The sequence below is a fragment of the Tachypleus tridentatus genome, chromosome 4 (assembly GCF_004210375.1).
Source record: "Tachypleus tridentatus isolate NWPU-2018 chromosome 4, ASM421037v1, whole genome shotgun sequence".
Classification (NCBI taxonomy): domain Eukaryota; kingdom Metazoa; phylum Arthropoda; class Merostomata; order Xiphosura; family Limulidae; genus Tachypleus; species Tachypleus tridentatus.
In genome coordinates this window covers 118,406,654-118,428,143 of record NC_134828.1, presented here as the reverse complement: position 1 = coordinate 118,428,143, position 21,490 = coordinate 118,406,654, and the positions used below count along the sequence as shown (strand labels likewise).

The 21,490-nt window shown below is 33.3% G+C and overlaps 1 protein-coding gene across 1 annotated transcript in view; it reads right to left on the bottom strand.

Moving 5' to 3' along the window:
* LOC143249946 (atrial natriuretic peptide receptor 1-like) overlaps nt 1-21,490 on the bottom strand; it is a 67,051-nt gene that overhangs the window by 20,655 nt on the left and 24,906 nt on the right. Inside the window, exons 6-7 of the mRNA XM_076500571.1 lie at nt 18,617-18,772; nt 11,197-11,320 (exon numbers count right to left, since the gene is read on the bottom strand). Of these exons, the coding sequence (XP_076356686.1) occupies nt 11,197-11,320; nt 18,617-18,772 (280 nt within the window). The remainder of the gene's footprint in view (nt 1-11,196; nt 11,321-18,616; nt 18,773-21,490) is intronic.

Genomic DNA, 21,490 nt, shown 5'->3' with positions numbered 1-21,490 from the left:
ATGAACGGAATACAGCTGCCTATGTCAAAAGTTCAGTTTGATGCAAAATTTGATTTCGAGTACGAAAGATGTAAAAAGAATTCCAAAGACCAGATACGATTTGTCAAGGAGAGATGCCGTGAAATGATTATTGAATTGGTGTTTCAAGTTGAAAAACGACTGCCCACAAACTGGCAGTTATTCGCTGGACTGAAATGATTGGCACCTAGCATTGATTTTTCTCAAACAGACAGGCTATCTTTCAGAGAACTTCCATTTCAGAATCTTCTACAAAAAGCAACAGACGTGTGTGACAGCCAATACCGCAAAATTTTGTGTCACCCCTGGAATGAAGAAACTAGTGTGTTTAAAGATGGCAAAATTCCTAAAGATTCCGTTGAGTTTTGAGGAGGAATTATGAGGTATGAAGATGCTTGCAACACACGTGTTTATGAAGATCTTGTAACCTACGTGTTTGACCATCCCAGTGAGTAATGCAGTTGTGGAATGCATATTTTCCCATACCACCTCTGTGAAAAACGAGGTCCATAATCGTATGGAAGTGCGCATGTTAAAAGCCATTTTGAGAATTAGAACACACCTGATGATGAATAGTTACTCTTGCAAAGATTTTAAACCAACAAATAGCATGTTGGCACTATTTAACACGAAAATGTACGATAGTAAAAATGATGCAGATGACAGTCTTGACGTGTTCTTTGACTAACAAAGATGTTCAGTGAGAGACGTTCACAAAGAAATGAAAAAGAGGATGAAAATCGAATCATCAAATTATTAAAACGTCGTTATCAACTGGATTCCAACTGTTAAAAAGTCCTTATCAAGTGTATTCAAACTGTTAAAAAGTCCTTAGCAAGTGTATTCCAACTGTTAAAAGTCCTTATCAAGTGTATTCCAACTGTTCAAAAGTCCTTATCAACTGGATTCCAACTGTTAAAAAGTCCTTATAAAGTGTATTCAAACTGTTAAAAAGTCCTTAGCAAGTGTATTCCAACTGTTAAAAGTCCTTATCAAGTGTATTCCAACTGTTCAAAAGCCCTTATCAAGTGTATTCCAACTGTTAAAAGGCCCTTAGCAAGTGTATTCCAACTGTTAAAAAGTCCTTATCAAGTGTATTCCAACTGTTAAAAAGTTCTTATCAAGTGTATTCCAACTGTTACAAAGTTCTTATCAAGTGTATTCTAAGTGTTAAATAGTCCTTGTCAAGCGTATTCCAACTGTTAAAAGTCCTTTGCAAGTGTATTCCAATTGAAAAAGTCCTTATAAAGTGTATTCCAACTGTTAAAAAGTCCTTATCTAGTGTATTTAAACTGTTAAAAAGTCCTTAGCAAGTGTATTCCAACTGTTAAAAGTCATTATCAAGTGTATTTCAACTGTTCAACAGTCCTTATCAAGTGTATTCCAACTGTTAAAAAGCCCTTAGCAAGTGTATCCCAACTGTTAAAAAGTCCTTAGCAAGTGTATTCCAACTGTTAAAAAGTCCTTATCTAGTGTATTACAACTGTTAAAAAGTCCTTATCAAGTGTATTCAAACTGTTAAAAAGTCCTTAGCAAGTGTATTCCAACTGTTAAAAGTCCTTTGCAAGTGTATTCCAACTGTTAAAAGTCCTTTGCAAGTGTATTCCAATTGAAAAAGTCCTTATCAAGTGTATTCAAACTGTTAAAAAGTCCTTAGCAAGTGTATTCCAACTGTTAAAAGTCCTTATCAAGTGTATTCCAACTGTTCAAAAGCCCTTATCAAGTGTATTCCAACTGTTAAAAGGCCCTTAGCAAGTGTATTCCAACTGTTAAAAAGTCCTTAGCAAGTGTATTCCAACTGTTAAAAAGTCCTTATCAAGTGTATTCCAACTGTTAAAAAGTTCTTATCAAGTGTATTCCAACTGTTACAAAGTTCTTATCAAGTGTATTCTAAGTGTTAAATAGTCCTTGTCAAGCGTATTCCAACTGTTCAAAAGTCCTTAGCAAGTGTATTCCAACTGTTAAAAGTCCTTTGCAAGTGTATTCCAACTGTTAAAAGTCCTTTGCAAGTGTATTCCAATTGAAAAAGTCATTATAAAGTGTATTCCAACTGTTAAAAAGTCCTTATCTAGTGTATTCAAACTGTTAAAAAGCCCTTATCAACTGGATTCCAACTGTTAAAAAGTCCTTATCAAGTGTATTCCAACTGTTAAAAAGTTCTTATCAAGTGTATTCCAACTGTTAAAACGTCCTTATCAAGTGTATTCCAACTGTTCAAAAGTCCTTATCAAGTGTATTCCAACTGTTAAAAAGTTCTTATGAAGTGTATTCCAACTGATAAAAAGTCCTTATCAAGTGTATTCCAACTGTTAAAAAGTCCTTATCAAGTGCATTCCGTTTCTTTCCTTACAGTATGAGTATGTAAAGGTTATTCCTCAAGAGTTTCTTAAATATGATAAAATGAGAAAAAACTTGTCATCTGTTCTTGTATTTGATGTTACTGAGAGGTTGTTCGCAGTGTTGGTATCGTGTTTAGTACTTCAGTGGCCCTGTAGACAACAATGCAGTTTGAAGAACGTAAACTAGGCCCCTTAAAGTTTTCATTTTTTATCTCTATGGTAGAATCTCACCAGTCACCATTCCAAGAGAGAAAACATTTTCGAAAATTGTCGGTAATGTTATTTTGTGTGTTTATTTATTTGTTTTATTTCCATATAGTAATATGCAGATATCATACAGGTTATTTAAAAATCGTATTGCCTGAAATAAAAGGAAAATTTTCAAAATATAACAATCCCTTACACACGAATGATATCATTCGATATAAATATACATGAACAATGGATAAAAAATATGTATCTTAGTCCATTTTTCCTGCAAGCCTAGTTTCATGATGGATTTTGAGTTACTTGATTAATTTGGTACTGAAGCTATTTAATTTGGTTCCAAGACCATACAAATTTGGTCTTGTGCAGCAACCCTGATAAAAGATCACTAGATTTGACATTGTTTTTCATAGTATATTCGAATATAGATAGGCTTACCATAATTTCCAAGACTCAAACCGAGACAGTTTTCAATTTTTATTATAGGTATCAGCACTGGTATATTAAAGAAATGCTTTCATAACCGAACTCCCAATGCTGGAAAAAAGAGTTCTGGTTGTTTATATCTCTAACATTTATTTAAATTCAGCAAGACAAGGAACATCAAAATTTTAAATTCAGCAAGACAAGGAACATCAAAATTTCATTAATTTTTCACTGAACACTTTTTTGTGACCATTCGTATTTTTCACTCGAATGAACTTCAAAAAATCTTTATTAGTTTTTATTTCTTCAAATAACTCACTGCAACTCAAGTCAATATTGAGTTTACAATGCAACAGTCCTTTCACTGTTGATTTATTCATTTGACCTCTTTCTTGAGACCAAATCCTATTCATCACTGAAAATACTCTTTCAACAGGGGCAGAAATGCCTGATAAACAACAAATATACTCCATAACTTGCCTGAGATTAGGTACAGAAATACTTTGATCTTTAAAGCGGTTGAAAAGTTCTATACATTTTTCTTCACAACCTGTTTCCACTCGTCACATTTTGATGGTTTTACAAGAAAAACTTCATCAAACTGATCATCAACACTGATTGCAGCATCTACAAGGGTTTCATTAATTTTTTCAGCAGCTGTTTCTATGTCAGACCACAATAAAACACTGTTTTTTATCTAAACAAAGTATTCCCCACCACCAAAACTGTTTTCTTACAGCTCAATATAAGACAGGCAGCAATAATAAAAACTGGTAAATTCCTTCCTAATCATCAAGTCTACCTGGTATCCTCCCTCTTCCTCTAGCACACTGAGTATGTTTCCTTCCTAATCATCAAGTCTACCTGGCATCCTCCCTCTTCATCTAGTACACTGAGTATGTTTCCTTCCTAATCATCAAGTCTACCTGACATCCTCCCTCTTCATCTAGCACACTGAGTATGTTTCCTTCATAATCATCAAGTCTACCTGTCATCCTCCCTCTTCCTCTAGCACACTGAGTATGTTTCCTTCCTAATCATCAAGTCTACCTGGCATCCTCCCTCTTCATCTAGTACACTGAGTATGTTTCCTTCCTAATCATCAAGTCTACCTGACATCCTCCCTCTTTTTCTAGCACACTGAGTATGTTTCCTTCCTAATCATCAAGTCTACCTGGCATCCTCCCTCTTCATCTAGTACACTGAGTATGTTTCCTTCCTAATCATCAAGTCTACCTGACATCCTCCCTCTTCCTCTAGCACACTGAGTTTTTTTTTTTTCACAAAAGGGAATAAAGTTATTATCTCACCTTTCTTTCAGGTTGGTTTTCAACTTATTAAGTTCTGCAACAATATCAATTGAGTTACTTTTGTTTTCTGCATGGCTGAAATAACTTTGTTGAATAAGCTTACTTGACCATAAACAAACCATAGATACATTTCTCCACATATACTCTCAAAAAATCTTTTTATCAACAATAGGCACTGTTCTTGTGAACAAAAATATGACTTCAATCCTTCATATATCTGGAGTATTCTCTCAACAGCTGGTAACAAAGACAGAAATCGTGTATTTCCATACTGGAAAACCTTCTTGTACTCAATTTCTACAAACTCACATAATTCTTTTTAGGTGTGTAACACACACAGTGTAAATGTAGAAATATTTGTAAATTTTAACCACTAAGCTTTCCACTTCAATAGGAAGGACATCAACTGCAGTTTAGATACGATTATGTACAATATGAGCACCCCAACCAACACCCATAAGTTCCTCCTTCAATCAACTATATACATTGTTTTCTCTTTCTCTTTACACGTCCAAAATTTGTATTGCAGTTGTCACCACAATAAGCAACAATTTGTTTTGATAAATCATATTTTTGTAAAGTGGATACTAAGCAATTCTTCAAAATTTCTGATGTCACTCCAGGAAACGAATGAAAGTCTAAAAGTTTTACTTCCTCTGGCAAACAATATCGCACCACGACAGGTATAATTTTGGCATCTTTTCGGTTTGAAGCTTCTGCTGTAAATGAAACAAATTGGACCTCCATTAAGTTTCTCTTCAATTCCTCTGCTGCCAAAGGAACAATTGAATTAAAATTATAGTTTCATTTTTCGTTCAATTTGGAAGAGCAATCAGTTGTTTTAAAGCTTATATTGTGAACAACACTGTGATAAGCAAAGGTTGCTTCTTTAGCAACTGTTAACTCTTCACGCTCAGTTTTTTTTTGAAGAACACATCAACTCTTGAACTTTGAGCAGCTACTGAAAGACTACCTGCATATTTAACACTTTTTAAATGGTCCTTTATGTCTGAGTGACCACCATGTGAACGAAACAGAGAACTCAGATGAGCACTGCAAACATTTGACTCTGTCTTCCTTGCTACATATTTTATTCAAGAATGGATATTTTTTTTACAATTCACTGATAAATGTGTACTTTCTTTTACCAGCTTTGGACATTATGACTATGATTAATTTCTAAAATAAAAGAACGAAAATAATTAATCATGTACCGTATGACTAACGTAATAAATAAAGCAATCACAAACACTTGCTCAAAGAAAGCTTTGCATATGTTGCCGCTCGCCGCTTGTACAGTTGCCGTTACGCGCGTACCCCCAGTAGCAATCCACTGATGAATCACTATACTTGTACGGGTACTGTAAAGTGCGTCTGATGCAATACCTTTGAAAATTTGCATGCTACAGCACTATGGCTCTCTCTACCCATCAACTAATAAAAATGAAAACTTAAAAATTTTTTTTGTCAGCATGGCCGAGCGCGTAAGGCGTGCGACTCGTAATCCGAGGGTCGCGGGTTCGCGCCCGCGTCGCGCTAAATATGCTCGCTCTCCCAGCCGTGGGGGTGTTATAATGTTACGATCAATCCCACAATTCGTTGGTAAAAGAGTAGCCCAAGAGTTGGCGGTGGGTGGTGATGACTAGCTGCCTTCCCTCTAGTCTTACACTGCTAAATTAGGGACGGCTAGCACAGATAGCCCTCGAGTAGCTTTGTGCGAAATTCCAAAAACAAACAAAACAATTTGTTGTCAACATTAAGTCAGGACTCTATGCAGATTTTAACATTTTCAGTTTTTTTTTTGTTTTTTTTTTGGAGTTTATGCCTTTCATCAAAAACCGGGACATTCCGAGACAATTCAGTGTCAACCAGGACAAATTGATAAACCGGATAGGACACCGGGACAGACCCTCAAACCGGGACGTATGGCAAGCCTAAATATAGATTATAAATATGACGCTTAGAGAAGTATTGTTAGATTACTTAGCGAGTCTAGGGTATTTTAAGATAAGATGTAAATCAGTTAGTGTTAGCAATCACGGGTACTTTGTACAAGTAGTTTTATTTGTTGTATTTTAGTTATTGCCATTTGTAAACATCTACAGCAAAACTGAACATATTTGAAGTTTGTAAAAACATTAAAAGAAGAAATGCATTAGTTTGGCATCGTTACGTGAACTGCATCTTGATTTATTTTGCCCAAATGATTAAGAGCGCTAACGGAAGAATCATCTAACAACAAAACCATTCATATTTACTCATGCAAACTAGTGTACGATCTGATATTTGTATTATATACTTCTGGCTCTAGTTGAATCAAGCGTTAAAGGTGAGTTTGATTAATTTTATTACCACAAACATTTCTGTGTGTTCTTTCCTTCGAACTTTGTAGTTTATTATGGTAATTTTTTCAGTTTAGTAAAGATAATTGTTAAAATCTGTATAAGAGTAATATAGGTCATCGTGACATTTCTGTAGTAAATGTTTGATTTTCTAATAGAGAAGTTTAAAAATATGAGCTGGATATTATATTAAGGTTTAATTATGTTTTAATTCAGTGCAGCTTTCATTTAACTTTAAAATGAATTTTGTTTTTTAAACAACGACTGTCGTATTGTTTGTTTCGTGCAAAATTTCGATCAAACTACATAAGGCCTAACTGCACATAAGTATCGTATCTAATTTTACACTGATCAAATAGGTGAAAAGCAGCTAGTTAACAGCACCTACTGCTAACCCTGGAACTAGTCTTGTCTTATCAAGTAATGGGATAAAAATGCCACCCTTATATCGCACCCATGGCTCCAAAATTAAGAGAAAGGTTCTGTGGAAATAAATACGCTGATGCCATACTGAGTATTTCGAACGTTGAAACTGTGAAACGTTTTTCACAACGACTGTTATGTGCCTTCAAATTTATTGTCATGTATGATACATTGACGCATGTCTTACTATAATGGATGAAATCACATTTATGTAACTACAATAGATAACTTTGGATAAGGCATTGTTTAAAAAGGTATATATATGTGTTTATGGAACGTATCAAAATTTCATCGTTTCAACAAATTTTCATCTAATTACGTAAGCAACTGACTTTGTGACTTTTACAGACAAGCTTACAGAAAACAACAGAACTCTTCCGTCTGGGGCTCCAATGATTGCTTTCTTGCACTTAAAATGTTTGTAGCATATATATAACGGATGATCAACTAATTTGGGCACATAATTTAAGTTTGAAGATCGGTTGGTAAAGGCTATGATGAGTAATAAAATTGAATTGGATATACGAGCATCTCCCCAGCTGGTATTTAAAAAAAGGAAAGAAACGACTGCAAGAAGTTGTTATTCTGTAAAGACGAATTGATACATATGTAAACTTGATTACAACAGTAATACAGAAAGTTTTAATACATATGTAACCTTGATTACAACAGTAATACAGAAAGTTTTAATACATATGTAAACTTGATTACTACAGTAATACAGAAAGTTTTAATATTAATGTAAACTTGATTACTACAGTAATACAGAAAGTTTTAATACATATGTAAACTTGATTATTACAGTAATACAGAAAGTTTTAATACCAATGTAAACTTGATTACTACAGTAGTACAGAAAGTTTTAATACGTATGTAAACTTGATTACTACAGTAATACAGAGTTTTAATACTAATGTAAACTTGATTATTACAGTAATACAGAAAGTTTTAATACCAATGTAAACTTGATTACTACAGTAATACAGAAAGTTTTAATACGTATGTAAACTTGATTACTACAGTAATACAGAGTTTTAATACTAATGTAAACTTGATTACTACAGTAATACAGAAAGTTTTAATACTAATGTAAACTTGATTACTACAGTAGTACAGAAAGTTTTAATACGTATGTAAACTTGATTACTACAGTAATACAGAAAGTTTTAATACGTATGTAAACTTGATTACTACAGTAATACAGAAAGTTTTAATATTAATGTAAACTTGATTACTACAGTAATACAGAAAGTTTTAATACATATGTAAACTTGATTACTTCAGTAATACAGAAAGTTTTAATACTAATGTAAACTTGATTACTACAGTAATACAGAAAGTCTTAATACATATGTAACCTTGATTACAACAGTAATACATAAAGTTTTAATACATATGTAAACTTGATTACTACAGTAATACAGAAAGTTTTAATATTAATGTAAACTTGATTACTACAGTAATACAGAAAGTTTTAATACATATGTAAACTTGATTATTACAGTAATACAGAAAGTTTTAATACCAATGTAAACTTGATTACTACAGTAATACAGAAAGTTTTAATACGTATGTAAACTTGATTACTACAGTAATACAGAAAGTTTTAATACGTATGTAAACTTGATTACTATAGTAATACAGAGTTTTAATACTAATGTAAACTTGATTACTACAGTAATACAGAAAGTTTTAATACATATGTAAACTTGATTACTACAGTAATACAGAAAGTTTTAATACTAATGTAAACTTGATTACTACAGTAATACAGAAAGTTTTAATACTAATGTAAACTTGATTACTACAGTAATACAGAAAGTTTTAATACTAATGTAAACTTGATTACTATAGTAGTACAGAAAGTTTTAATACATATGTAAACTTGATTACTACAGTAATACAGAAAGTTTTAATACGTATGTAAACTTGATTACTACAGTAATACAGAGTTTTAATACTAATGTAAACTTGATTACTACAGTAATACAGAAAGTTTTAATACTAATGTAAACTTGATTACTACAGTAGTACAGAAAGTTTTAATACGTATGTAAACTTGATTACTACAGTAATACAGAAAGTTTTAATACGTATGTAAACTTGATTACTACAGTAATACAGAAAGTTTTAATATTAATGTAAACTTGATTACTACAGTAATACAGAAAGTTTTAATACATATGTAAACTTGATTATTACAGTAATACAGAAAGTTTTAATACGTATGTAAACTTGATTACTACAGTAATACAGAAAGTTTTAATACGTATGTAAACTTGATTACTACAGTAATACAGAAAGTTTTAATACGTATGTAAACTTGATTACTATAGTAATACAGAGTTTTAATACTAATGTAAACTTGATTGCTACAGTAATACAGAAAGTTTTAATACTAATGTAAACTTGATTACTACAGTAGTACAGAAAGTTTTAATACGTATGTAAACTTGATTACTACAGTAATACAGAAAGTTTTAATACCTATGTAAACTTGATTACTACAGTAATACAGAAAGTTTTAATATTAATGTAAACTTGATTACTACAGTAATACAGAAAGTTTTAATACCAATGTAAACTTGATTACTTCAGTAATACAGAAAGTTTTAATACTAATGTAAACTTGATTACTACAGTAATACAGAAAGTTTTAATACATATGTAAACTTGATTACTACAGTAATACAGAAAGTTTTAATACTAATGTAAACTTGATTACTACAGTAATACAGAAAGTTTTAATACTAATGTAAACTTGATTACTATAGTAGTACAGAAAGTTTTAATACATATGTAAACTTGATTACTACCGTAATACAGAAAGTTTTAATACTAAAAAAAAGAACTCAAACAAGAAAGTCAAAGCTACAAAAACTGAGTTATTTCAAAATTAAAAAATAAATCTTATTTTGGCTCGGACTGCCATAATTACACTGATTCACTAAATTAGATATAAGTTTGTTTTAAAACTTTCTATATTACTATAGTAAGCTCGATTACGTCTACACCAGTATTTATTTTACTTTATAAAATTTAATTTTTTATTGTACTTTTATTATAATGGTTGCTATTGTTCGACTGAGTATTTCAGTTTATTCTCTGCAAACATAAATGCAAAGCCCAGTGTACATGATAAGGGACACGTTTTATCTTTTTGATTCTCATGTTCTGTGTGTTCTCTGTTCTTCGATGATTAATAATAGGCCTAATTTCCACAAAGTCCTAGAAGAGATTCTCTTCTAGAAAACACAAACTCAAAATGTACAATACTGAGTTAACGAACGTGATGACAGAAACATGAAAAGGGTTAAATTATACACTGATTACTCACAACTGAATAATTATTTACTATAGACCAGTTCTTGTTTTATACTGCTTAAACTTGGAGAAAATTGTAGACGTTAAGTCACATCCTAGTCTCTTGGCGTCAAACCTTCCCTGGTTAGAAACAGTACCAATAGTATAAAAAATAAACCAAAAAAGTAAAAGAACTTAGAAATATATTAATAAAAGTGTTTTTTCTAAATTTATAGAACTAATTAAAGTTGATATATCATATAAATAAAATTCATAATTTAAAACAGGTTTATTACTCATTTGTTTTTAATTTCGCGCAACACCACATGAGAGCTATATGCGCTAGCAGTCTCTACTTTAACAGTGTAAGACTAGAGAAAGAAAGCAGCTAGTCATCAACACCCACCGCCAACTCTTGGGCAACTCTTTTACTAACGAATAGTAGGATTAAGCGTAACATCATTATGCCCCCACGACTGAAAGGAAGAGCATATTTGGTGTGACGGAGATTCGAACCCGCGACTCTCAGATTACAAGTAGAGCGCCCTTACCACTAACCATGCCGGGCTAAACGGGTTTGTTAAATTAACACACTCATCTCCACTTTTGGATTTATCGGTACGATATTTCATAAAAAAGCTTGACACAAAAAGACAAAACCATCCTGGTGAAGAAAAACGTCAAGTGTTTCATCACATTATAAACATTATTTTAAGTTATTTATTTATAGATTCAAAACATTTTACAAACTATGATGAAAGTGAACGAAATGTGCAACACATTATTACGTTGATATTGAGAAAGTATAACAGAGAAACTGTAAACTACCTCCATTGGTGTGCTTACTGCTGACAAAGCTGTAAAACCTACAATGTCACTGAAGAAAATTGTCACACATTCGAAAGCTTCAGGTTTCACGTGGTTACCTTTCTTCAGCTCTTCTGCAACAAACCTGAAATGTTAAAACAGAATTCGTTTTCCATTTACTTTCTGATTAAGTCATTTTACTACAAGTTACAGTGAGAAATATTTGTTTTTAGAATAGGTAACATCTGTAGTAGCCCACCATTGGCAGTATGTGCGTGAACTGGAAATTGGATTTTGATACTGTAGTGGGCAGAATTCAGATAGCCCATTGTGTAGCTTTGTTCTTAACTACAAACAAACAAAACGATCATTCCGAAATACACTAAAAAAAAAGCACCGTTGATAGAAACCTGTTCTATAAGTAAATCTTTCTTGCTGTAAAAGCTGTTACTTATAATAATGACTAATGGTTAGACTAATGGTTTCAAATGCTTCATCCAACCAGCGAAATATCATTATGATCAGTGTTTGAAGTGGGGGAAAATGAGGAAGTGGAATGGTTTGTGAAGTTCGGTAGCTGAACATTATATTTATTGTTATAAAAGTAACTATTAGGATATTTTAAGTAAGATAATAATAAAGTATTCTTCACAAAGTATTCTAACGAGCAGTTCTGAGTTATGTAATTCGATACGGTAACGTGACACGTTCGCGAAGTGATTTGCAATTTGTGATGTGGCAGAGGCGTTGCTAAGTGTTTAAAAGTTTCGGGAATCGGACCCGTAGGCGTCAAAGTTTTCAATGTTTCGTCATGATATCGATCGTAGTTTTCTATACTGATTTTTCAAGACATGAACTAGGGATTCACGAAAATGTCAAGTTGAAGCGGGGCATAGGCGCTCTTAGTCAGCGCTTAATCATTTTTGTGTGTGGCGGAATGATATTTTACACAGTTCAAAGGATAATAAATCAATAAAATTAAGTATAAACGTGTGTGCTGTTACACGCTATAACATGGAAACTGTTATGGTTATATGTGGTTACGAACTCGGTCACAACAACTGAACCTCCACTTAAGTACTACTTTCTCTCTTTCTTGCCTCGCTTTTACAAGTTACACGAAATTTTAAGAAATAAAAAGTAGTTTCTCCTTTAGTGTGTTGCTGCCGTAAATATTTATTGCACAGTTTATCGAATCCCTCCTGAAAAGTGTACAGTTTAATAAGCTGGAAGTGGAATGGTATTCCGCCTCAGTTCAACTGCTGCTTATAATTAATTATAGTAGTCATAAAACATTGGGCCTATTATACTTTTAACACTGCATTCGTTATCTAGTCTATTAGGGATTTTCAAACATTAGTGTATATATAAAATAGTATTCTGTCACTACTGTGTTTGGTGCTTTCTGATGTGCTGGTGAAAGTGAAATGAGTTGTCGTAGTGGACACAGCGAATATAAAATGTTATAGATTATCATATTCTGAGAAACCATATGCGACTACATAAGGATTCAGTGTTAAAAAGATGTGATAGGCCTCATGTTAATGTCTTATGACAAGTGCAGTTAATTAGAGAATGTATTGTTGTCGTACTTAATAAAAATAACACTATACTTTACAACATGTTTTATTATATTTAATGAAAATTTCACAAGGCTTAAAGTGTATGCATAATAGTTGTGTTTTTTTCATTAATAGCCAGAGTCTCTTTAAATTGATTATTTAGACTGAAGCACAATGCTACTCAATGCGCTATCTGGGCTTTGCCCACCATGAGTATCAAGAAGCGTAAGTCACGAGACATATCGCTGTGATACTGGGAGGTATCACTTTCAATTGTAATATTTTTTCATTGGTTACTTTGAACAGAATGTCAAATCATTTGAATTTAATTTCTGTTGATATGTGTTTATTCACTGAGTGCACATGTACAGAAAAAATAAAGTGTGACATCATAATACTTCCTGTTCCTGTCATGAATAACGTTCTCCTACAGGTGGCAGCACTTATCTCGATATTCTTAACACTCCCACTTAATTTTAAGTTTTAAACAAACTTACAATTACTGTCAATAATCTTACAGTTATTCTAAATGTTTTACAATTACTTTCAATCTGTTATTATAATCGTCACTTTATCTGGTTCATTTATCCCTTGGTGCCAGTCCAACATTATCTCTGAACCTTTCAAATGCATTTCTAGCAAGTGGCTTTGTAAGAATGTCAGCAGTCATACTGTTTGTGGGACAATATTCCAGTTTTACTGATCCGTTCTGCACACTTTGGCGAATGAAGTGGTAACGAATATCATTGTGTTTTGTTCTTGCATGACCCACTGGATTTTGTGCCATTGCAATTGTTCCTTGGTTATCTTCGATGATACGAAGAGGGTCATCAACTTCGAAACCTATTTCTTGCAGTAGTCTTCTCAACCATACTGTTTCCTGTGCTGCAAGACTCAAGGCTATATACTCTGCCTCTGAGGTGGACAGGGCCACCGTGGATTGCTTTTTGCTGATCCAACTTACAGCTGCTCCTGCTTGAATGAAGATATTTCCTGATGTGAACTTCCTATCATCCAGGTCTCCAGCAAAATATGCATCTGCGTAACCAGTAATGATGTCTCCTGGTACCTTTTCAAACTTAAGACTAAGATCAGCTGTTCCTTTTAAGTAACGTAGGATTCTCTTTGCTGCTGTCAAATGTACTGTGTTGGTCTGAGCACAATATTTAGATATTGCTCCCACTGCAATATCTGGTCTTGTTCCCATTGCAGCATACAGAAGGCTGCCTACCAACTACTGGTACAAACTGCAGTCAACCTGAGTGCTAACACAATCATCCTTTTGCAGTTTCACGTTTACATCTGATGGAGTTGCAACTGCCTTACACTCAGTAATTTCAAATTTCACCATCATAGTTTGGATATACTGTCTTTGATTTAACCATACACAGCCATTCTTTTCATCCTGAATAACACTGAGTCCAAGGACTTAATGGAGCTTTCCAAGGTCTTTCATGCGGAAGTTTTCCTTCAGTGCTTCCTTTATAGTGATTATTTCATCATCACTATCAGCAACCAAAATAATATCATCCACATATACCGCAACTATTGCTAGATTTTCACCCTTCCGTATGTAAACACATGGATCTGCGAAACTCTGAACAAATTCCAGTTCCATCATCTGTTCATGAAATGATTTGTTTCATTTGTTTCATTTCATTGGAACAGTGATTTTTTTTCAGTTTACACACAAGGTTTTTCCTTCCCTGGAACAGCGTAGCCTTCCGGTTGTTACATGTATATCTCGTTATTCAGATTTCCATTCAGTTATGACATCCATCTGGTGAATTTTCAAATTGTTCTGCACAACAAATGCAATGAAGGAGCGAATTGATGCATAGTGCACCAATGGGGAGAAGGTTTCCTCGTAATCCAGACCATAATTCTGCGAGTAACCTTTGGCCACCAGCCTACTCTTGAACCTCTCTACATTTCCATACTTAACTTTGAATACCCACTTACAACCTATAGGTTTTCTTCCAGCTGGTAATTCCACCTGATCCAAGGTGTCATTTTCTTGTAAAGACTCAAATTCCAGATCTGTGGCTGACTTCCACTCCTTGTCACTTGACATTGCTTCACTTAATGTGCTTGGCTCTAACATACTGCATAAGTTTGCAGTGTGACAAACTGATTCATTTGCTGCTGCTATATCAGCATACTCATCATATCCATAGCAAATGGGGTTTCCTGTTTCTTGCTGGTCGTTCAGCTTTATCTTTAGCTTTAACTTCTGTTTCTTGGTTCACTACCTGTTCACTTGATGAGATATAGTCATTTGTCACAGGCTCTTGACCAAATTATGTTTCATTACAGAAAACATCTCGCCATATGAAAATCTTCCTGGAAATCATACAGTCGATATCCCTTGGTGCAGTTATCATATCCAATGAAACGTACCTTCATAGACTTCATGTCTAATTTCTGTCTTGACGCATCTGGCACATGTGCATATTCAAGACATCCGAACACTTTCATGTGTTCTACATCTGGTTTCTTCCCATATCATCTCTCATCTGGTGTACTACCATCTTTTATTGCCGATGTGGATACTCTGTTACCCACATACGCTGCAGTAGCTACAGCTTCTGCCCAGTACATTCTTGGTAACGTAGCATGTGACAGCGTGAAATACAAGAAATACACTCTGCAGCATCTTGAGTAATGATCAATAAATGTAACAAAGTACTTGCTACCTGCAATAGATGGGTTTGCATAGGACCACAGACATCACTGTGTACCAGTTGCAGTCTTCCCTTTGATCTGATTTCTCCCACTGATTTAAATGGCTTCCTGTGCATTTTACCTTCAGTGCATCCCTCACAGAAACTGGCTTCATCAGACTTCTGGAATTTGATTACACTTACATTTCCACTCCTGACAAGCTTCTGTAACTGTGAAACACTGACATGTCCTAGTCGTTGATGCCATATATCCAAGCCATTCATGCTGCTGTTTGAGGCTACTGAGGCATTCTCAATAACACTGGTCTTACAGTCCAGTTTGTATAGACCATCGTCCTTTCTTGTACCCATGCCATGGAGTTGTCCTGATTTACCTCGGATGTAACAGTGATTAACTTCAAACTGCACAATATTTCCTTTTTCAGTAGCAGCTCCTACTGAAAATAGATTGCTAGCTAATTTTGGTATATGAAGGACACTCTGCATTGTGACATGCTTTGAATTGCTGACTTTAAATGTCATTTCTAGTTTACAGTTTCCAACTCCAAGAGCTTCAACAGTTTTTCCATCACGAATCGTAACTTGCTGAGGTGTGCTAAACTTATGATAATTTGATAACACGTTCCTCTGGTGTGTCATATGCCTAGATGCACCAGAATCCACCAACCATTCCCCATTTCCTATTCCTTTATCCTGGTTTGTAACAAAGGCAACACCATTGTTTCCATCAGTATAATCTTCCGCCACATTAATATTTACAATCTTAGCTTTATGGACCATTTCCTTCAGTGTTGGACAATTGTGTTTTATATGTCCCTCACTGTAACACTTGAAGCTGTTACCCCTTTTTTTTGTTTCTTGTGTTCCATGTGGTTTGAAGTTGGTACGAGTGGCTAATGCAGTTGATGATGTTTCATTCGATGTGGTCTTTTTCTTCTTTTGTTCTTCATTAATCAGTGCCAGTTCCACAAATTCTAATGAGATATCACCAGTTTTGTTTTCTAGGACTGTTACAATTGTATCATAGCTAGCTGACAGACTACCAAGTAAGGTAACAATCTGATCTTCTTCCATTAGTTCCGCCCCAACCGCAGCAAGTTGATCCATTAATTCCTTCATGTGTTTCAAATGTTCCTGGACCGTCATCTCACATCAAAGTACATCTTTTCAGGAATAGTTTATTGGCTAGTGTGTTCCTATCAAAGTGAGCACGCAGTACATTCCATGCTTCCTTAGGAGTTGTGCATGAAGTGACAAGATAGAGTTGTGCACCTTGAATACTCAGAACAATTGTTGAAAATGTTCTTTCCCTTTTCCTGTTGAAATCTGCACTTGTTTGATCATTGGCTTTCTCTGCCAATACCTCTGTTTTAGTCACATGGTCCCTTTGGCTTTTTTCCTCTCAATAAATGTTCCATTTGAAATTTCCATGTGGCCCAATTATTTTCTCCCAACTTATCAATTGATATTTTATCTTCCATTGTCAAACTATTTCAACTACAACTGTAATATTCCTTTCTTTGATTTAGATCTATTTCTCCCTTTATATGACTTGAGAAAATAGAATGTCAATCAATATTTTACAGTTTATCTTGGTATTTCACAATGGCTTCCAGACAAAGGAAACGAATCACCCAGCACTTGTGATAAAGTATCCATATAAATCCTGTGCCATCCAACAAAAATTGTCATCCAAATCTGTTCTACAGTAATCCTGGATTACTTATACTAACCATTTTAAAACAGTTTCATCTGTTTAAGCACTATTAGAGCATTCCTGGACCCATAACCTGTTGATATGTGTTTATTCATTGAGTGCACATGTACAGAAAAAAATATAAAGTGTGACATCACAATACTTTCTGTTCCTGTCATGAATAATGTTCTCCTACAGGTGGCAGCACTTATCTCAATATTCTTAACAATTTCACTTCCACAATCTGTATATTTTGGGTGATATTTACAGGGAAATGTTTGTCTGAATATTATTTATATTTATAATAAATAATAATAAGGCAGGTTTAACATTGAACACTATTAGTGTTAACACGGTTGTGTTAACTTTGTGTAATACGCAACATTACTCAGTAATGACCAGTATACAGTTGTGTTAACATTCGATAATACTCAACGTTACTCAGTAATAATCAGTATACAGTTGTGTTAACCTTGTGTAATATACAACATAACTCAGTAATAACCAGTATACGGCTGTGTTAATATTGTGTAATACACAACATTACTCACTAATAACCAGTATACGGTTGTGTTAACCTTGTGTAATGCCCAGAAGTCCATCATGGTGTTGGGGGGATACTGTAAGAAGACCGTGATGGTGCTAGAGGATACTGTAAGAAGACCATGATGGTGCTAGAGGATATTGTAATATATGAAATACCATGATTAAAATAAACACAAACATGTATAAGACATTGCTGTTAAGTTTAGCAAATGGTAGTGGAAACGCTTTTATTCGGATATAGAAGTGGTCTGTTAATGTCTCATGTAGCGTATAAGAATAGATTCAGAACAGTAACTAGTCTTTTACTGAGTGTTAGATTACACTGCACAACAATTTTTTTTTTAAAGTTTTGCTTCCTGAAAAGATTTTGCTGATTGTGACAGGTACCTGGTGGATATGCACAAATATAGTTTTGGTTTTACTTCATCACGTAGGAACTCTGAGAAATAGACAGTTAACTGTTTACCGGCAATAACGTATTTAATTGCGTTTATGTTTCTAATACGTTATTAAGTTCAACATAATTAAAAGTGTTTTGCTTCTGATTTTCGTTTGTATTCAATGTCCGGTGCATCACGTTGCAGTGTCCAACAGTAGTCAGCAAGCATTGACGGATTCCATTTGCCCTGATATCGTTTCTCTATTGTAGCAATGTCCTGGTGAATCTGAAGATTTCGATTAAACGGTACGTGATGGGCAAATGTGGATGTGATTTTCGTGATCAGCCCCAATAATGTATAAGGAACATTTAGCAGTGTTCAAGAAGCCAAAACTTTGTTGTGCAGTGTTACCAGAATAAGGTTGTGTTAACCTTGTATAATACAAAGAATATTCACTATTTACTAGTTATAAGGCTGTACTAACCTTGCACCCACACTATTCACTAATTACCAGTTATAAGGTTGTTCTAACCTTGGACCCACACTAATTACCAGTTATAAGTTTATCCTTACCTTGGTAGAAGTTGGCCCAGAAGTTCGTCTGTTTTTTTCTTCTCCTCAATAAGAGATTGAGACTTCTCGTCCACCAGCTGTTCTAGGTTGTTAGCATATTGTTCCATTCTGGCCAACAAGTTATCAAGAAAGTTTTTGTTGGAAGCGCCTCTGAAACTATGTTATAAAAGACAATTTTATAGACGTATTTATACATACAGTATGTTGGTTTTGTTTTCAGAACTGATACAGCTGTTTCTGTGCATTTTGAGAATTATGAAACATTGAGTTATAAAAAGAGTGCCTCCAATATACACTTTTAGTGGACAAACCCCAACCACCTCTCTGATGTCACGTATATAACCTTCTTATAACTACAATGTGTGATAATTTTGTATGTCCAACTGCATAGTAAATTTTATTAGATACTACAATTTGGAGATTATTTTCTATTAATTTGTTGACAACATTCGCTAATACTGCTTATATATAAAAAAAAAGTCTCTTTGAGAAATACAAAAGCAAAGCTTGAAATATTTTCGGTTGTTTAGACTGGAAAGTTTACTATCCCTATATGCTAGTTCCTGTTGGTAGTATATAAAATTCCCTGGCACAAACTTACATATTTGATGTTCTGCTTTCTACTTAGTATTTTATAATGATCTGAAAAAATTGAAATGTTAGACTATAACCAGATGAAGGTGATTAGTCAATAACATACAACATAACCGCATAGGATTCTCTAATGAATAGTTGCTTATCACCATCACCAGGTGACAACTGAAATATTCCAGATAAACAGTTCACAACATTAGCAGGTAGTCCACCAGTACTATTTCAAACAAAAAGCATTTGAAATGCATTGTCCTCTACCGAAACACTGATTATTCTATCCACGTCTCTGTTTTTGTATCACAAAACTTCATTATGATATTTGTATGTTTTCCACAGTCAACTTGTATGTCATACAAATATTTAAAGCGAACAAATTTGAAACCATTTTACGGATCTTTTGCACAAGTGCATCTAAAAAATTTCTTCAAGGATCCACTACGAAAATTAATAAGGTAATACATGGTGCATCATTACTTATGTTTCTCAGGTAAACACAGTAATAAAGACAAGTATCAGTACAACACATTAGTAAATCATTGCTTAAGGTAAATGGTATAATAAATTCTTTAAGAAATAGGTTACTAGACGATATATAAACAGTATGATAAGGTGTTTAAGAAATAGGTTACTATTTCAGTGTAATGAAGTGTTTAAGAAATAGCTTACTAGATGACACTTATGCAGTATACTAAAGTGTTTAAGAAATAGCTTACTAGATGACACTTATGCAGTGTACTAAAGTGTGTAAAAAATAGGTTACTAAAGGATACATAAATAGTATAATAATTTGTTTAGGAAATAGGTTATTAAAGGATACTTATTCAGTATAATAAAGTGTTTGAGAAATAGGTTACTAGATGATAAATAAAGAGCTTAATAAATTGTTTAAGAAGTAGATTACAAGATGATACATAAACACTGTAATAAAGTATTAAAGAAATATGTTAGTAGATGACACATGAACAGTATAATAAGGTGTTGAAGAAATAGGTTACCAGATTATACATAAACAGTGTAATAAAGTGTTTAAGAAATACATTACTAAATGATACATTAACAGTGTCATAAGGTGTTTAAGAAATAGCATACTAGATGATACATAAACAGGATAATATTTTTTAAGTTACTAGATAATCCATAAACAGTGTAGTAAAGTGCTGAAGAAATATGTCACAAAATGATACATAAACAATGTAGTAAAGTGCTGAAGAAATATGCCACAAAATGATACATAAACAATGTAGTAAAGTGCTGAAGAAATATGTCACAAAATGATACATAAACAGTGTAGTAAAGTGCTGAAGAAATATATCACAAAATGATACATAGACAATGTAGTAAAGTGCTGAAGAAATATGTCACAAAATGATACATAAACAATGTAGTAAAGTGCTGAAGAAATATGTCACAAAATGATACATAGACAATGTAGTAAAGTGCTAAAGAAATATGTCACAAAATGATACATAAACAATGTAGTAAAGTGCTGAAGAAATATGTCACAAAATGATACATAGACAATGTAGTAAAGTGCTGAAGAAATATGTCACAAAATGATACATAAACAATGTAGTAAAGTGCTGAAGAAATATGTCACAAAATGATACATAAACAATGTAGTAAAGTGCTGAAGAAATATGTCACAAAATGATACATAAACAGTGTAGTAAAGTGCTGAAGAAATATGTCACAAAATGATACATAAACAGTGTAGTAAAGTGCTGAAGAAATATGTCACAAAATGATACATAAACAATGTAGTAAAGTGCTGAAGAAATATGTCACAAAATGATACATAAACAATGTAGTAAAGTGCTGAAGAAATATGTCACAAAATGATACATAAAAGTGTAGTAATGTGCTTAAGAAATGTTACTAGATGATATACAAATAGTATAATGTTTTTTAAGGAATATGTTACTGTATGATATATAAACAGTATAATATATTGTGTAAGAAATAGGTTACTATACGATACACAAATAGTATATTAAATAATTTTTTAAGAAATATTACCAGATGATACAAGAACAGTGTAATAATTTGTTTAAGAAATAGGTTACTAGATGATATAAACAGTATAATATTTTTTGAAGAAATAGGTTAGTAGATGATACTGAAATAGTATGGTAAGTTCTTTAAGAAATAGCTTATTAGGTGATAGATAAACAGTATGATAAGTTGTTTAAGAAAAGGTTACTAGGTGATACTTAAACAGTATAATACGTTCTTTAAGAAATAGGTTACTACATGATACATAAAGTATGTAATAAAGTGCCT